The sequence below is a fragment of the Xenopus laevis genome, chromosome 7L (genome assembly GCF_017654675.1).
Source record: "Xenopus laevis strain J_2021 chromosome 7L, Xenopus_laevis_v10.1, whole genome shotgun sequence".
NCBI classification, from domain to species: Eukaryota; Metazoa; Chordata; class Amphibia; order Anura; family Pipidae; genus Xenopus; species Xenopus laevis.
The window spans coordinates 84,851,041-84,870,080 of record NC_054383.1 but is presented as its reverse complement, the minus strand read 5'-3'; the positions used below and the strand labels follow the sequence as shown (position 1 = coordinate 84,870,080).

Below are 19,040 nucleotides of genomic sequence, written 5' to 3'. Positions count from 1 at the left end.
TAGAGGTGGGGCAGGCAATTACTTTCACTTTTGATTCTGCACTTTCCAGATGTCACTGCCCTCCCCACATCCCCCCTTATCACCATCTAATTGTGAAGCCAGTGCATGGGCTTTGGCATTAGGTGCCCTATTCTGGCAAATAAACAAGATTTTGGCATGATGCTAAACTTTCCTTAATAACAGTGTCTGCAAAATGGCTGCTGCCTGTTTCAAAAAATTGTGAATCCCAATACTAAAATAAACAAGATTAATACAATTTATATAGCGTAAGTGAAGTTTATTTTGTTTGACTAACATCACAAGATAGGATTTGGAATTATTTCTTAGGCCGGCAGTTCCCCTTTAAACAACATGTCACCATATCTGGCAGTTATCTGTGCTGTCCTAAATAGCATGAATGCACAGTAAGGATCTCACCTTTAACTGTAAAGCTTTGATTTTTAATCTACTGTGCATGTAGGCTGTCCTGGACAGCTGTGAGGATTTCAGAGATTTCAGCAGAGATGGAAGTCTGGTGGTCAAGGGATAGAACTTTTCAGCAAACAGGATCACCTGCCAGGGGTCTAAAGTAAGCATTTACATTCACTGGAGAAGCCTAACACACTGGGATGAATTTGAGCAAACTCAAACTAGAATTTTGGGTTGCATTAAATTAAAAATGACAATGTCCAACAATTCAATTCTATGGTGCCTAGGCACAAAATTTTGGAACGCTGCATCAGGTCCATGGAGTCCAGCTGGACAGCCCACCTACCAAAACAATAAAATGAACGGTAGTGAAGTTGCAGTGACTCAAGAAGCAAAAGCAACTAAATGAGCGCATAGTCTGAGAATGAAATTATGGGATTCATGCTGTTTTGCAGCCCTGGATACCCCTGGAATTACACCAGCTAATGTGCCAATATTTTCACATTTCTTTAACCTTATTATGAGAGAAGGAAAGGCTTTAACAAAGATTGGACCATGCTGAGCCCAAAATAGATGTAGATCTGCATAGCTTGGACTACCAGTGCACAGGAGAAGGGCTCAGCTGGCTGGCTAGAAATGACATTAGAGAAAGGAGAAAATGCCAGGTCTGTTGTGAGCTAAAGATTTGGGAGAAATTGTATGTGACCAATGCAGTGCAACCATTAGTAAAGGGATGAGTATAACTGAATTAATCTTTAGTGGCAAGAGATTCCAACAGCATATTTAACACTGGGACAAATAAAAGTAAAGTATATCTCATTGTGGACATGGGTTACTGAAGAGGTTCAAATTTGTCCAGTGTTGGTAAATAACCCCATTAAATGTTAAATCGAACTTTTATAAAATTTGGTGTTTCAGAATGAGGTTTAACCACATTAAATGGATTGTTTCTTATATAACATAATGTAGAATTGTTCTATAGTTTTAAAGAAAAAAGATTTATCCTGAGCTTCCCCTTCTCCAGTGCTGCTAAGCCATACATCACCAGCTCTGTCTGCTTTTAATACACTCTACTATACTCTGTTGATAACATTATTGCTTTCACACAGACTCTTGAGCTAGAACTGTTCTTAGACCTATAGCGCACACAGCCTTTCCTCCAATGTCATAAAAACTCAGACACAGTAGAGGCCAATTCTGTATACTTAGAATAAGATTAAGCAAAATGTGAGATCTAGAACTCACCACAGAAAATTTCACCCACTTTCTATTAATTCCTAGGGGATTTTTAGACACAAATTTATCAAATTGTTAAATATACTTCTAAAAATTCCATAGGATGAAAAAAGAATTTTTCTTTGGTGAGCTCTAAAAGGACATCTTAATGATCAACATCATCATGATCGTTCCGGTTGGGGGGGTCCTTATGGAGGAGGATTGCATTAAGCCAAAGCAGTCTGTCCATTGATACACCCATCTTATATGCTTACTATCAGAAAGAGCACATTTTAATTTAAGCATTAAACTATTAAGATGGGCAGGCTCATTACTGTTATAGTTGCCACCTGTTTATGAATGATCGTTGCCCTTAAACCCATATCAAAGTTATTTGGGGTAAGGCATTAGGCCTTGAAATGCTGCGAAACGAGGCAGGAAGAGAGTGCGGTATGAATATTCTGCATATAATATGAGAAGCTAGCAGGATGCCAGCTTCCAATCACACATACATCTGGAAGTCTCTTAATCTGTGCTAGAGCCGGCCTGTCTGTAATTAATACATCAAATCCTTAATTACAGGCAGTACCTTTATGAGCATTTAGGGAATATAGAATGACGATGTTATTACTGGCAAGATGAGAAAGACAAATAATTGGCAGTATATATACATACATACACACTGAATAGGTAACATATAATGTGATGTTTAGCAAATGTCACATTGAATCTTCAAATTGAAACATCCACTAATTTTAACCGATGGGGCAGTTTCTTAATGGGCATTAGGTCAAATAAGTAATTAGATATCTCGGTGTGCTCTTACAGGATGTTTGCTTTATCAGTGCTGCCACCCAGTTTGGGGCAGATACTGTAAGTAAAGAGAGCCCGAGACAGCACTTAGGCTAACAGAGATTGCAATCAATGTCCAATTCTGGCCAAGGTACATTTTTGCCCAAGCAACAAGCTGACATCATTGGCCCATCTTGCTTTAACATATGGGGAATCATGCTGGGAAGTTTTTATAGATTTTCATGAGGTGCCTCAAACAATATGCTTCCACCACATATCAGCATGTGAACAGGTAGTATACATCAAATTTAAAAAGAATTTAAAAAAAAAAAATTCAAATAAAAATGGTTACAATTTATATCCAAAATATTTTTTGTGAAAACATATTTGCTCTCTGCTTTCCAATTGTGCTTTTTTCTATCTTTGTATTAGTATACATAAAAATAATGTGATTAATGTGTGAATGCTGAATTATCTCCATCTTCTTTTGTAATATACAATAGTTTGTTCAGGAGTTGCTTGTAATTTCAGGCTTGTCTAGGCCTCCCTTAGTCATTGGGTCATGCCCAAACTGTTCTCCTTATCAACATATACATGCCTCTTACAAGTAGTTAGCAGGATAATCATAGGGTATGATTTAACATTGTATGGTCAGTTGGAACAGATACACAGGGAACTGAGCAGGCACAGCCAAACCATGAACAAACTACAAGTTCATAGACTGTAATGAAAGAAAATATATAATACTAGGTAAGCATACAGTATGTATTTCCTTGTACTAAGCACAATCCAGCTATAATATGTGTCATGGCTCTTTCGCTCCACTTATTGTAAAATTATACTGTATATTACAGAGTGATATGCTAGTTACTGAATATGTTCAAAGATTGTATTGTGACTGTGATTTTTTTACTCCCTTCCGGATCTTCCTTTACTGCTATACTGTGCTATAATTTGTGGAGTACTGTAAAAGAATCACAAGTTGTACAGCTCTTCACTTTGTTATAACAAAATGAAGAGACACTTGTGGACCAGTATGTACTTAAATCATCAGTAATTATTAGGGGCATCAAATAGCCAGACCATTAATGTCTCATAATGATGATAGATGTAGACTGGTAACTGCTGAAGGGATATACAATCTAGATTAGGGCTGATCAACAGAAGGCCAGATGTAATCCTATACTGAAAGTTCCCATAGGTTCTATAGACTGCTTTAATATCTTCATTTTAATAAAATATGTCCCACAGCTTTGCAGGCAGTTAGTAAAAATTGTTAGTAAAAGTTGGTCATCCCTGATCTACATGTATCAGAAGGTATTTCAATAAAAGTGGAACTGATTTAAATCATTAAAGACATTTGTTGTAGATACTGTATAGGAATTTCTATTAAAATGAAGAAACCTGTTTAACCTTTAATATACAATTTGGCGTCAAATAAGGTAAGGAAAAATAATTTTAAAGCTGGTCAAGGTGAGCAGAAATTGTTTTTAGAAAATAATGCAATACAGCTGAAAAATGGCTGGTCCTAAGGAAATGCATAAAAAGTGTTGCATTTTACTATACAAATAGAAATAAATGATCAAAATGCACCAGCACCGTGTTTTTGTGTACAGTTTGCTGCCAGAATTCTTTGTATACATATAGAAAGGGCACAGAAAAGGTCAAAATGTTATAAGAAAAGACTTGAAAAAACCAAGTAAAAAGTCAATCGATGCATGTTCTATAATAACTACTATAATCATACTGAAAACAGTTCAGAGAAGAAACAAAATTTTTCAATTGAACATATTAAGCCAACACCCATCAGTAAGGCAGGCACAAAAAAGGGTTGAAGAGAGAGAAAGCAGATAAGAAGACAATATGTAAAGTTTCTAAAATGAATGTGGACTTATGTACATGTGCAAGTTTCAGAGTCCCCATCTCAGAGTCAGACCCCCATATTTTTTACCTCCATTACTCACCGTACACAAACAGAGTGTAATCTGCTGAAGCACTGCCCACACTGTTGGAGGCCTTGCACCGGTAAGTGCCATTGTCTGTTTTGTTAAGGTTGCCAAAGAGCAAGTTGTCACCTAAGATGAGGACGTGTTCAGGAAGATCCTCCTCTACTCGCTGCCACAAAACATGCTCTGGGCTGTAGGCAGATTTAAAAATTAGGATTCAGACTAAGCTGTAGCCCTTAACCGTGATATATAATTTTCACTGTCTGACCTTCATTGAATGGCATATATACATTTATAAACAAACATAAAAAATAACAGCTAAAATGCAGTGTAACATTATAATAAAATCCTAAAATGTTGCCAGGGATGACAGGGAAAACAGAGATAAAAACACAGAAGACGCCATAACCTTCAAATGTGCAATATATGTACAGTATATAGGGTCTATAATTCAAAAAATATTGTGGAATATGTGGAAAACTAAATAATTCCAAGGAAAGCTAGTTTTGAATCTATTTTAAGTGACTTTTTCCATTTGTCATTTTGCTTTTGATTTTTTCAATAAAATCCCTTTTTATTCTAAATGCATTCACATAAAAAATAGATACTGATCGTAAAGCTTTATTTTTAAGTCTATACTTATTGTTCACGCATTATTATTTACTATTTTCTAATTAGGCCCTCCCCTACTGCCCATACAATTCTACTTCTGAGCCACTCATTGCTAGAGCATTGAAGCCGTAGCAACTACAGCTGTATAACTACATGACAAATAATTCTAAAATTATCTGAATATTTAACTTCAAATACGGAAGTACTTGTATTGTATTATCTTTATCTAAGAGCATTTGTGCTATTTTGGCTGCACATAGTTTTTATTTATATTAAAAAAAAAAAAAAAGAAGAACCCCCATTTGTTATCATAACGAATATACCACCCATATGCCAAATGTATTTTCCCTTTGCTGCAGAAAAAATTATTAAGGAAAAGATGATTCGTGACATCCAAGGGTGCCTTGCATCGGGATTTTTTTAAAGGAACATAAGATGAAATTCTCTATGCTTATCTATTACTAGCACATGGATACCTTATTCTAGACATCATTTTAAGTTCATACTCTGCAATGGTAAAGCTATTGTAGGATATGTTTCTCTTCCTGGGCTCATTGGCCTTCAAAATCTGGCTGCACATAGCTGCCCTTAGCTTCAGAGACATCAAGGCAACCATCTAATGATAAATTATACCCACAACAGGTATGCACAATGCATAACATTCCTTAATATGAATATTTATCTGACCACTGCAACAGAGATAAGAAAAATATCTTACCTGGGTTTGCCTGTGGCGCTACAGATGAGCTCTAATGTTTCTCCTTCTCTGGTCAGGCCTTGTGGGTATTTCACAGACACACTCACCAGTGGTGCATCTGCAGAATAAAAATACACAAATTCTGTGTAATTTTGCAGTAATTAAGTTATAAAGCCAACAATGATTACGTTTTAGTGTTTTCAAGTACTGAAAATACTTCACATAAAGCAATTTTAAAATGGATACAGTGACAAGAGTGTGTTCATGCTAGATCTTGAAGATATATAGGTGATCTGGACCCCAACACTGACCCTCTCTCTGCCAGCAGGATAAACTAAGAGGATTATGAATAACTGTAGACTGCCAAGAAATCAACTCTATTAAAATCATTCACTCTAGAAAATCTATTTACCTTGTAATGCAGAGATACACGTAACAAAAGCTGATTAAATAAAAACATTAAGATAGCCAACACTTGTATGCTTCAAAGTGCACATTCAGGCCCGGATTTGTGGAAAGGCCACCAAGGTCGGGGCCTAGGGCGGCAGGACTTTAGTGGGCGGCATGCTGTCCAGCCACATTGGTTGAGAAACACTTGAGATCCATAGAAGATATATTTTTTTTTTAAATTTCCTGTGCGCCAATCCCCATTACTCTGGTCCCAATGACGAAATTTTACATGAATAGGGGAGAGGGCGATGAACGGCAGTGGGCCTAGGGGCGCCTGCTATGTAAATCCGGCCCTGTGCACACTGGTTTGCCAATAAACTTGGCGCTACTGTCCTGTGGCATGTCCACAAAGCTACAATCATGGTATAACCTGCACCTTTACAATATGCCTTTGCGATTAGGTAAAAAAGCATTGATAACCTCAAAATGTGTGCTGGCCCTGACCCACTATTCTGACAAATCTATTTGCCATGCATAGCACATTTGCAAACTGTTCTTTCCTGTGAACTATCTCATATAAAAACCAGCAAACTGTAATGTAAATAATTTATTATTTATATTTTGGTTGGTATTATAAGGGTTACTCAACAAAATCTCTGCCTGTATGGTCAACTTTAGAGGTTACAATTGCACAGAGACCACACAATAAGTATCTGCCTGTTTTGACTGCTACGGTTCTTTTAAAGATGTCCTTTACATGCCCAGACTTGGCTAATGTTGACCATACTGCACAACCATCTGCACATGACTGGCCAGTGGGTAGCATTTCACCAGATAATTGTGTGCATCTGGCCGATTAAAGGGGACTTGTCACCTTAAGAAATAATTCTAAATACTAGGTAACGATGTTAGTCAAGCAAAATAAACGTAATTTACGCTATATAAAGAATTTATATCTTGATTCTTTTAGCCATGGAATTTACAATCAAACTTTGCAGCATGGCAAAATATTGTTTATGGACCAGAATTGTCTATCAATAGGAAGAGGCAGGACTGCTTTTTCAATGCTTCTCTGCTTGCAGAAATACATCAGAAAAGAAAACCATCCATGCGCCTTCAAGTCTTAAAGGCTGACATATCTCCAGTTTTTTTTTTGTTTTTTTTTTTCATATCAATTCAATGTCAATCAAGAGTCAAATATTCAATCCTTATGGAAGTGTTGCGAAGTATTGTGACTTTATCATTATTTTACCCTTGTCTTTGGTATTGTGCATAACATGACTTATCATATTGATGTGACCTTCTATGCCCAGCACTACTACTCTCTACACTGGGACCTCTGACACAAAAAGCAATCAAAACGCAGAAGACATCAGGAGACAGAAGTCTCGTTATCTGATGAAGATTTCCTTCTTTGATCTAAATCTGGCTTTCGGTGGCTGAAGCTAAAGGTAGAAATGCATTATTAAAGCTAACGAGCACTTGCAAAATGTTAATGGACATTAAGTTTGAATAAATGAATTACACATTAGGAGTCACAGGAAATTCCACCACCTGCCAATTTAGGAAGATCAAATCTTTTCTGTTTGCCAATTACAGGGACATTATTTCACAATACTTTCAATTTAGGGACATTAGGAAAAGAAGGCTAAGTAGCTCTGAAACTGTAAAGGGACTTGGGGTTGAACCAAAGCTGGAGTCTGGAATCGGATAGTGAACTTTCCACAATACAATTTATTGATTAATCTAGTTCACAGTATGCATCTGGTACTCATCAAATGGTCTGCTGTAGGTTGTTCAAATATAAAAATATGACTGCAGTAGTTAACTGATAAATATTAAAAGCAGGCTATACAATTTGAAGGGGTTCTTCAATTTCAAACACTTTTTTCAATTAATTATTTTTATTTGTTACCATTTTTCAAATACTGATGTTTAAAGTTTAATTTTTCACTATCTTAGGTCTTTCTGAAGGAGCTCTGGGGGGGGGGGGTTGTCAAATCCTTAAACTGTTCTAAATGTATACATTAGTTGATACATTTCTTATCTTTGGCCATGACTAGCAGAAATAACTACTGCAGTATAAAAAGCAGCCTGTTTTCCCATATCGTATAATACACAAAAGCCATGAATATCTTGTAAATTATATCCTTATAAACGGTGAGTAGTGATGTCATCAGTTATAAACGGTGAGTAGTGATGTAATTTCTGTCACATGACTCACTAAAATTTGTGTATTATAATTAATAAAGTACCCCCAGTTGTAAAATATGAGGATATTATAAGTTACCTCGGAGTTCCATGACCTGTATAAAAACACTCGGCCTTCGGCCTCGTGTTTTTATATGGTCATGAAACTCCTCGGTAACTTATAATATCCTTATATTTTACAAGAGGGGGTACTTTATTCACTATATCATTAGACAGAAAGATATTTTTTCTGTTATGTCATTTCAATATGGCAATTTCTGCACAAATAGAACAATTTGAGGCTGAGGGCCTCCCCAAAAATGCCTTCTCAGCCCATACCTACAATCAGAATGGACTGTAAATACTAAAACAATATGTAAAGTTGAAATCCGACACTGGAATTTTTACCAAGGACCACAGATTCAGTGCCAGAGGAGCAACATATAACCTCTGGACCAGCCTCTCCTCTCACAATTGTCTGAATTTGATGGGTTTAAGAGATGTCTTCACTGTGGCAGTAAAATGAAAATATTGTCCTTTATGTATAGCATCCATAAAATGACACAGGGAAGAGACAAATCATTTTAGCTAGGTCCCTGGTAAAAATGCCAAGATCAGTTCAGAATGACCTTGGATAGTACACTTAACTGCTAATGGGAAGTAGGAATAGTTATATTAAAGGACAAGGAAAGGGTTAAATCTGACGAGTTGCACGCTCTAGGGAATATAACCCAGGGTACCATTCTGTTGAGAGCTGCAACCCCATCTTCTGGCTTTTTCCCTGGGATCCCTTGTGATTGTTTATGGCCATGCACGTAACATGAAATCTGAACTTTTGGAGTGAAGTTCTGCTTTTACTTTACTGCAAAATGTGCAGAAAAGTAAAATCGTTAACCGTGATTGTAAAATCCTCACATCTACGGTTCTGAGTCAGCATCCTTAAAGGGCATCTATCACCCACCAGAGCACTACACTGGCATAGCCCCGCTGCCAACTGCGATGCCACAATGTGTGCTTCCATATCTTTGTATGTGCAAGCAATTCTTTGGTCCCATGTGCATAGCACTAATGCTGCAGTTCTCTAATAGGCTCAGCTTAGGTTGATCGGTGCCCTAAAAGAAAATTTGGTACTGGAAACAAGACTTTGGGATGGGATCCCTGTTGCTTCTGGGAAGCCCTGGAATTCTTCCCCTGAATGTTTAAATTGTATTAGTTAGTATTGCTATTAATCTAGTCTCATATTTTGAAAGAAAAAGGGGAACACAGAAATCCAAACATTTCAATAACCCTTGATTTAAGTGATTTGACCTGCAGATTAAAAGGTAAAACTGCAGTTGTGCTTTGGTAGTAGATCTGGTTGTATAAGACCAACTTAAGGATCCCAAATAATAACTTCACATATACCTGAAAAGCTATTCTTTCTAACACCCAATTACAGCCAGCCTGGGTGCCTAAAGCCAATGAATTGACAAGTGATTACTCCTGTTTTCCATGTGTTACCAGAAAGATTTCCTCAATGAAGCTGCTAATCATCAACATGACATTATAATATTAAGTTGACAATATGACATTTTAAAACTATAACTAAAAAATGAGAATGCAAACAGGGTGTCTCAGTTTAAATCTCAATGGAAACCATAACAGTAGTAGTATACTCCACACTATCTGCCCCAAACTGATATTTTCTGTTTTATCAGTAATGGCGTAATGCCAGTAATGGTGAGCAGACAGAGTGCAATACTACCTACAAATATTTTTTGCCTTTAATAATAGCAATACTATAACAAATATAGTTATGTTAATCTGCCAACACCGAACTAATTTGCAACTGAGCAGTGACTCATAGCAATGAGTCAGTGATAAGAATTGTTTAGGCTGTGCTGTTGGTTTTATTAAAGGACAAATGAGATTGGTTGCTATTGGTTAAAGCCAATGGCAGATGCAAATCTGCTTAATGTTGGCAAATAAGCACATCATTAATAGCCAGGTCATTTACAGTGATGCTGGAAAATAAAAAAAATATGCAAGTTTTTACTGGAGCGGATGACTACCTTTATGTAGTAGCAGTTTCACAGTACACAGATAGCTATATTACTCGGTTGGTTCATATGTACATGTGTTGACTCCCAAAACAATCAAGTTTGGCCAATAAAATACAGCAAGTTCATCAGCTAAAATCAATCTGGCAGGTGACCCACTATAATAACACCAAAAAACAAGTGTTTTAAAGTAATTGAATCACAATGTACTGTTGCTATGCTTTGGTGAAAGTTAGGTGTTTGCTTTTAGAAAGACTACTATAGTTTATGTAAATAGGCTATTGTGTAGCCATGGGGGCAGCCATTCAAGCTTCAAAAAGAGAAAAGGTACAGGCTACTTAGCAGATAACAGAATACAATGGGATGCTAAAGAGTGCATCTAGGTTCTATGTATGTAACCAGTGCTTTGAATGGCTGCCCCCGTGGCTACACCATAGCTTGTTTATATAAACTATCGTAGTGTTTCTGAAGCAAAGGCATCAGTTCTACCACTGCAGGAAAGGTACAATATATGGTAATTACTTTAAAACACTTTTTGGTGTTGACTGTTCCTTTAAGTTTTGAAACAAAGTTATTGGTTCATCTAGAAATAGAATATATACACAATTTCACCAGGTGCCAGATACTGGAAACAGCCCATTTTCACCCACCACCTGCAAAATCTTGTTGAAGATTGTAAAACCAATGTATGGGCAAATGTCATACATAGGCAGTAATTATGGAAACCTTATTGAATTATGTCCCTCTTTTAGATTGTATTGTAAAAACAAATTTGTGGCATTATATATGACATCCCTGTAACCTTCTTTTACCAGAGTGCTGCTACAAATCTTCTATTGAAATGACCACTTTCAGCCCTATCAAGCTTTAGTACTCACATTGAACCTCAAGGTACTGCTGGGTCTGTAGGTCTTTCACAGCTGGATGGTCAACAAGACACACAATGGGGATGCCATCATCCTCTCGTTTTGCTGTAAGCATAAGTTGACTTCGCACTCGGAACATCCTCTCTTCCATGGGCTCCACATCGGTCTTAACAGCTGTGCACATCCAATGAACAACACATTATCATCAGTATTCACAAGTTAGAACTTTCTGACACCATTAAACTGATACTAGGGCCCTACCCAGACACAATCGGCTTGCACTCTATAGGTAAATCCTAATAGCACTCTCTTTTCACTTATCTCCTCCATCCACAACATAATCTTCAGCTATTATTTTTCTTTTATAACAAACCAGCTCTTCCCAGACTTGGCAATACGTATCCCCTGGTTTAACAACTTAATGTCCTTTATATCTAAGCAACATTAAGCTTCAGGATTGCAAGTGAAACTGTAAAGAATAAATAAGAATTTTATCCACAACAAGGTTTCAACAACAAGGTATAGTTTTTGAGATATATTTTTTTTTGTATGCTGTCTTTACCTAACATTGTTTTGTGTCTGCAAACAACTTATACTGAATTCAGACAATTGAAGCAGGTGAAATCTGTCTGAGTCACAGCAGGAGGGGTTGCAGAAAGAAAAAATAAAGACTATTTATTTTGTTAACTCCATGAATAATACTGTGCAGTCCATCACATAAGACTCACCTGTAAGCTCTTTGTTTCCCTTGAACCAGCGTATAGTTGCTGCTGGTTTGCTGGCCAATGCTGTACAGTTCATCTCCACCTCATCCCCTTCCACGTATGTGTCCTTCTGCACATCAATTACCAGATTGTGTGGAGGAACTAAATGAGAACATTAAAGGATGGAGTGAGAGGGAGAAGCCATAAAAAATGTTGTGCAGTATTAGGAATACATGAAGCATAGTTAACAATGTAGAAAAAAAAAAAAAGAAAAAAAGAAAACTACAAAGAAGTAGTTTATGAACTAAAGATGGTCACACATTGCACTGATCAGATCCTGGTGGACAGATACACAAGTAGATGTGAATCATTGGAGAACCAAGATTTTAGTTCTAACCAATCAACTCCATTTTCATTCAAATTGTTCGTGGAAAACAAATTATTTAATGACAATAATGGATTACCAGTTCAAAGCAGAGACTATTTGGATATGTCATCGTAAAAAGAATAATATATAGATATATATTTTAGAGTTGTTTTTTTTGGAGCAGTCTTAAAGCATGTGTGACCCGTGTGCTAGTTTAAAAGGGTGGTTCAACTTTAAGTTAAATTTTAGTAGGTTATAGAATGGTAACTTCTCAATTGCCCTTCATATTTTTATTTTTTTTATATATCGTTTTTTCTCTCTCCTTCTGGCTCTTTCAAGCTTTAAAATGGGGTCACTGACCCCATCTAAAAAAACCAATGCTCTGTAAGGCTACACCCCAGTAAAATAATAATAATGAAGTTACACATGTAATGCATTTTGACAAATGTAGTTATATCATAATATGTCTGTGTGGACTCACATAGGGAAAATGAACAGGCGCATTAAAGGAAATCGCTGCTCAGCACTGTGAGCAGCCTTTACTTAATGGTAAGATAGACATTTCGTATATAAACAATTGTCAGTGGCAGTAACTGAGGGATTTACAGGAAGAAAAATGCTTATGAACTGTTTTAATAAGGGATAACTTTTGTTCATTTTAATTCTCTGTTCTTCGTTCTCTCCAAGTTGCTATATTAGCTAAGGTATTCTCAGCAGCAAACAACATAAGAGAAACCATCTATTTTAAACAGCTGGGGGGCGGGTCCGATTCAGACATACAACATACATCAAATTTTGTTATCCAGTGTTGGATTTTGCGGATGTGAACTGTGAACGCCTAAAAGGGCAATATACCAATCTAGGGAAGTTTGTGGAGGAAAACACTAGGTCAGACTAGGCGATTTGCTGGCTCCATAAAAAAAAAAAAAAATGAAACACAGCCCGGCATTCGCACATGCAGTGGGCCCTAGAAATTTGGAACACTGTGGGCCCCCAACAGTTACACAGTTAAATCGGGTTGAAAAAAGACAAAGTCCATCAAGTTCAACCCCTCCAAATGAAAACTCAGCATCCATACAGACCCCTCCCCACTTTCACATAAATGTAAGTACTCTCAGGTACCCTGCTATAGCCTTTTACCCCCATAACACTGACCTCGAACACCGCCCCCAGCTCAAACTTACTGTTTTCCCAGGGTTGGTTCAGTCCAACTCTGGGAAAACAGAATGATATAAAGCCTCTCCTGCACAATATGGGCCTGCTTTCTATGCGTTCCCTGCAATAAAAGACATAGTAAGAGGAGGAATTTATTTGGTCTCACAGGAATTATTTTTACTGGATGCCCAAAATGGGTTAAGTCACAATACCAACACTGATTATCATGAAACAGAGAAACAGTGCACAAAAGATAACAAGGTATAATCCTTACCAAGCACTGTAATTGTTGTAAAAGCCTCCTGAGGAGGGTCAGTGTAAAGCTGGCAGAGATAACGGCCCTCATCTTCCAGAGTAACATTAGAGAGCGAAACTCGCAGCTCGTTACTGGAGAAGTTCACCAACTGAAATCGGCTGTCCTTCAGGGCTGTAAGAGATCAGTATCATTAACAATCACGCAGAGATGGGAGCCATCTACATTTTATAGAGGATATATTATTACATTGTGAATACAGGCAAGGGCTTTTTTTGGATGAGTAGTTTCCAGATAAATCATAAAACCTGTTACACAAAAAATTCAAAAAGACAGCAATACAAATTCTCGAAGAGCCCATAGAGGCCCTGGGTATGGACTCTTCGGTACTTACATTGTAAATACGGCCTTGATCAAGGGCTAAGCAAATATGGAGCAGAAAGCTACACGTATGAGATGAATGAAATAGTAGCATCAGTAACAAAGTAATATCCACAGGTTGCCAAAGGTTCAAGACAGCAGGTAAAAGTTATATCAATAAGGTTACAAAATAATTATGCTCATAATTCACATTATTTCAATACCAGTGAGAGCAATACTGTGATTAGCCATGAATTAGAGGTGTAGTTTAATATAATTTATTGCAAAGTTAATAAAAAGCTTATGCCACACAGGACACTGATCAGCTAGCTAAAAAGCACAATCTCTCATTGATTTGATTGGGAAAGGCCTAAGGCCCTATGAGAAATGTTTCAGTGAGTATTTCTAGCCCCTAACAGATAAAAAAAAAAATGTTTAATATCTCCCGTCTGCCGAGTAATTGAGCCTAGGTGATGCTATAAAATGTATTAAATGATAAACATATACTTGTTTGTAAAGTTGTTTTGGGTCAGTTAGGTTATTAACCAGTGTCTTCATCTTCATGTGTGCAGCCAGCTGCCAACACTGGACATAATCCCAATTTATTAATTTCAACACCACAAATAAACCCACACAGGTTATATTGTTCACACACTGCATGCATACAGGTCTTCATTTTAAAGACTAATAAATAAATACAAGGTATTATGTATAAAGCCAATTAATGCCAGACATCAACTTAAGTATGTATAGAAATAACATCTGTATATCTATATATTATTTATTTTTTTGCACCATTTTATGCTCCTTTTTCTGGTGTAAATAACTTTACACAGCTTTATAAATACATTCCACAGTGTATCTTATTATAGCATTCTGCACTGGCCATGAATGGTTAACACAAGCACTATTGCCTAAGTAGGCTTGAAAGAATTACACAGCAGAAAAAACGAAAGGAAAAAAAAACATTACTGACTGGATACAGGCTTCATTAATCACTCACCCTAGGCCTATCTATTAATATTCACTCTGGCCTTAGCAGATGACACTACTGCTTTGCTGGTAGATCATTCCACAAGGACTGGGCAAACTATCCTTAAAACAGAAATAGCAGCAAGAAAATACAAATACAAATGAGACCAAAAATAGTCAGCTTTGCATTTTTTTTTATAGAATTAATGCACTAGATCTGTATTATGGAAGTATGTGGATTTCAAGCAGGTGACTTTCCATTTGTTTGTACGTGATCTTGCCAGTCATGAGTTTGTTTTTCTTTATTTTCACTATGGTGCACACAGAAAATGCAGAGGAACAGCCTAGCGAGAAGAGAGTTTTGTTTCCCCTGAGAGAAAGAAAATTGCAAGGAAAAATCTTAGAAACATGAAGGCCTCTAGAGATAGACATGTAGCCTTGTCTACACTGTACACTATGAAGAAGCTTTAGACTTCTCCAATCTACTAGGACTTTGACGCAACAGTAACATTGATCAAAGCTTGAAGAAAAGAATTGCGGCTGTGGATTGAATCTGACCTTGAGACAGAAGACACAACCATTGCAACTCACACCACCTCTTTCCAACTGTAACAGGGGCTCTATGTTAGAAGACACACAACTTCCCCTTTCCTGACAGAGGAAAAAAAAAAATCCAGACTTGTACACTCAAATCTGTTACAGCTGTCCCAGGGAGGTGATGAACTGACTTGTAAAAACTTGGATCCTATGATGTTGCATGTTGCTCAGTGCTACACTACAACCAACTGTAGTTTGTTTGTTGGTGGAGATTATGGAATGGGAGTAGCTTAACTAACCAATTCCAGTAATTGGAAAGGATGTCTTCTTTGTAGTTTTGGCTATGTCCTCCAGTAGCCATATATTGGTAGATGTAAAAAGCCTACGCACAAGAGGTTTGTGTAAATGTATTCATCATGGGTGTCAAAAGAAAAAAGGTCTAACAAGAACCTTTAGACATTATTACCAACTGTCTATCATTGAGGTTTACAGCTTTATCATAAAATCAATTTCTAAACTCAGTCCACATTAAAGAGGACCTGTCACACGAAAAAAAATATTCCAAATCCTATTGTATCACGTTTGTCAAGAAAAATAAACTTTAATTACACTATAAAAATTATTTGAATCTTGTTTCTAGCAAGCAGGCAGGAGCCATTTTGTGGACAATACTATTAAGAAAAGCCTTGTATCATCTCAGAATCTTGTTTGTGCACCAGAATGGGGGACCTGATGTTCATCCCCATGCACTGGCTACACAATTAAATGGTAAAGAAAAAGGGGATTGTGGGGAAGAGCAGTGACAGCTAGGAAGTGCTGAATGGAAAGTGAAAGTAATTGCCTGCCCTGCCTAAAGCATAGAGGAGGGGCAGGCAATATTTGATTGACAGGTGAATTTTTTTTAAAGAGTTTACAACAGCTATGAATGCTTTAATAAAAAAAGAATTTGGATTTCATGTTAAATTTGAAAAGGACTTTTATTATACAAATTTGTATGTCTGGGTGACAGGTCCACTTTAACAAGTGGAGTGCAATGCTGCAGAACTGGAAAGAAATGAAGCAATGCTTTCTTGGGCAACAGTAGGAACACTACAGCCAATCGGGTTTTCTTCATAGAAATGAAAAGCAAAGATGCATTGAAATGCTGATGCTGATACATTGGAATGCCTAATGCAGAAGATAATAAACTTTGCTTTAGGGAGTGGGTAACAACGAGCTTGAGGGTAATAATAAATTACTGAGGTGTTAAACACAGCATGTGGCACTACAGGTGGTCAGATTGCCTGCAGAGAAGAAATGCATTATGGAGGTCTCCTTAAAGAAGAGTTTAATACCTCAGTTAATCAGCTTTCCTTCCAGGGAAAGTAACAGGGCATATCTTATCCGTAATTAAGTGCCAGTTAACATTACAGTTAATCTTTTTCCCATTCTTGGGGATAAACAATTAGTGACGATCAGTAAGGGCCATCAGTTTAGCATTGATAACTAGTCATCATATATAAAGGGCAAACAGAAGTATCCGAGCAATAGTCTGTCTCCACCTCAAGTTTTACTTTCAAACTGAATAATTAAACTAAGCAGAGTATGTTTTAACATGCACTAAATTCTAATATTACAGATCTTTGCTCTTCATTTTTTATACATGGCCAACCGAAATTCGGGGATTAAATAAATTGAAAAATAAAAAGTCATATGCTCATGTACAAAGCCGAGAGCACATGAGGGTACTAGCAAGATGGCCCAACCTTCAGAATAGTGTTGCCAGTTCGAGAAGGATTTCAAAGAGACTCATTAAATGTAATTTCAAGAAACCTGTATATTTTATTAGAAAAAAAAATTAATATTTCATGGAGGGATCTTTGTTGGTCTTTTGTTGGCCAGGCAGCCAAGCGAAGAATGGAAACTAACAAAAGAAAAACTGCATGCTGAGACATTAACACAGTCACTGTGAATAGCAATTAGACATTCACCCCTGAATATTTCCATTAGATAAATACAAAGAGAAAATAAAAAGTTAAGGTGTAATGGCCCAGAGACAAAGCACCACTTGGGCTCTTTGCCAGTAGTGCAGCATTCTCCTTCTGCAGACTACAGATGGGCCAACAGCCTACATTGAATTTGCAAATAACACGGTCATATGAGGATTTATATTTATTTTTAATTGCTGCTACAGTCTCATACACAAAAAAATCAAGAGCTGCTGAAAGTCAGTGATCAGGAATGCAACCCTGTTATCTAGATCAACTGCAGAAATCTTTTTTAAAAGGGTCATTTGGTGCAAGCTGTTTTCCCAACATGAGCATAGTGGTGCAAAATTGTATGTTTTCTGCTTTACAAGAGTGCAACCAATAGCACAAGAGCATGCATTTTGCCACAGGATAGAGTAGGCAGTGATGACATTGTTGTGAGCAAAGACACAGTCAATCGATTGTGAAGCTTTGATACTCTTGACTTAACCCTGTGTACTTATAAGCAGAGCACTGAACACCAAGTTTCAGGCTGACTGAGCTCTGGTAAATATGCCTTGCAGTTAATGCTTCTATACTGGAACCTGGTCTTTCCAGAAATCCTTCCTCCATGTTCATGTTTCAGTCAGATCCTATCTCATGGATAATCACCATTTTGCTTTTTACACAAACATTTTTTTTGCAATTTTTTTTTTGAAAATGAGATGCAGGTTTATAAATTATCATCCAAAGAATTGGAGGTGACTGCACACCCTACGTACCCAAGTGTCTTCTCTTGGTGCTCAGTGATGGGGGAAATCGGCAACCTCCAATACAGCGTAGTAAGAAATTCACTGGCACACATGCATATTGAATACGCGGTGCAGAAAAAAAGTTAACCTGAAGGTGAACCACCCCTTTAATATGCAGGATTATCATGTTCTTGACAAACGGATACTTTAATACTGTGAAATTGGTTTTGTTTGTTACTTTTGTTGCCATTTTTGTTTTTGGTACATGGTTATTTTATTGCTTTCCTAAAGGTTACGGTTTCCAATTTTTCACTACACCTTTACACCACAAGGGATATGAGACTTTGGACTTATCTGGCTAGAATGTGTCTTTGGACTTAATTGGACTCATTAAATTACCTCCTACTATTGTGTTATTTATATGCTAATTTGTTCTTGAGTGAGTACCCTTTAAATGTTTTCTGCACCACGTATTCACTATGCTTTACAAAGGGAAGTGTCCCGAAACTTTGCACTATGCATTATTAAGATTGCAAGGGCTTGCCCTGCTAAATGCAAGTCTTGTGTATCAGTGAATTTCTTCATACGATAAATTATCTACATCTAGACAAATTAGTAGCTACTAGTAAGATGATGCTTATTAGCATTACCATTCTTACGGCTGCAGTGGTGTTATGTATGACACATAGTTCGATATGGCTGGCAAACTGATTCCATTCGACAATCTGACAATGAACACTCTTTGAGGGGGGGGGGTGTTACACAATAATAAGGTCTATAAAGCAATTTAGAGTACCTAAACTGCTAGTGATTGAATCAGTATGTACAGTATACATCCA

The 19,040-nt window shown here is 37.0% G+C and overlaps 1 protein-coding gene across 5 annotated transcripts in view; it reads right to left on the bottom strand.

The window, feature by feature from the left end:
* cadm1.L (cell adhesion molecule 1 L homeolog) overlaps positions 1–19,040 on the bottom strand; it is a 126,434-nt gene that overhangs the window by 30,296 nt on the left and 77,098 nt on the right. For all 5 annotated transcript variants that reach the window (XM_018224647.2, XM_018224648.2, XM_041568597.1 and 2 more), the window contains 5 exon segments: positions 13,656–13,808; positions 11,884–12,021; positions 11,168–11,329; positions 5,692–5,788; positions 4,380–4,552 (listed from right to left, as the gene is read on the bottom strand). In XM_018224647.2, the coding sequence (XP_018080136.1) occupies positions 4,380–4,552; positions 5,692–5,788; positions 11,168–11,329; positions 11,884–12,021; positions 13,656–13,808 (723 nt within the window).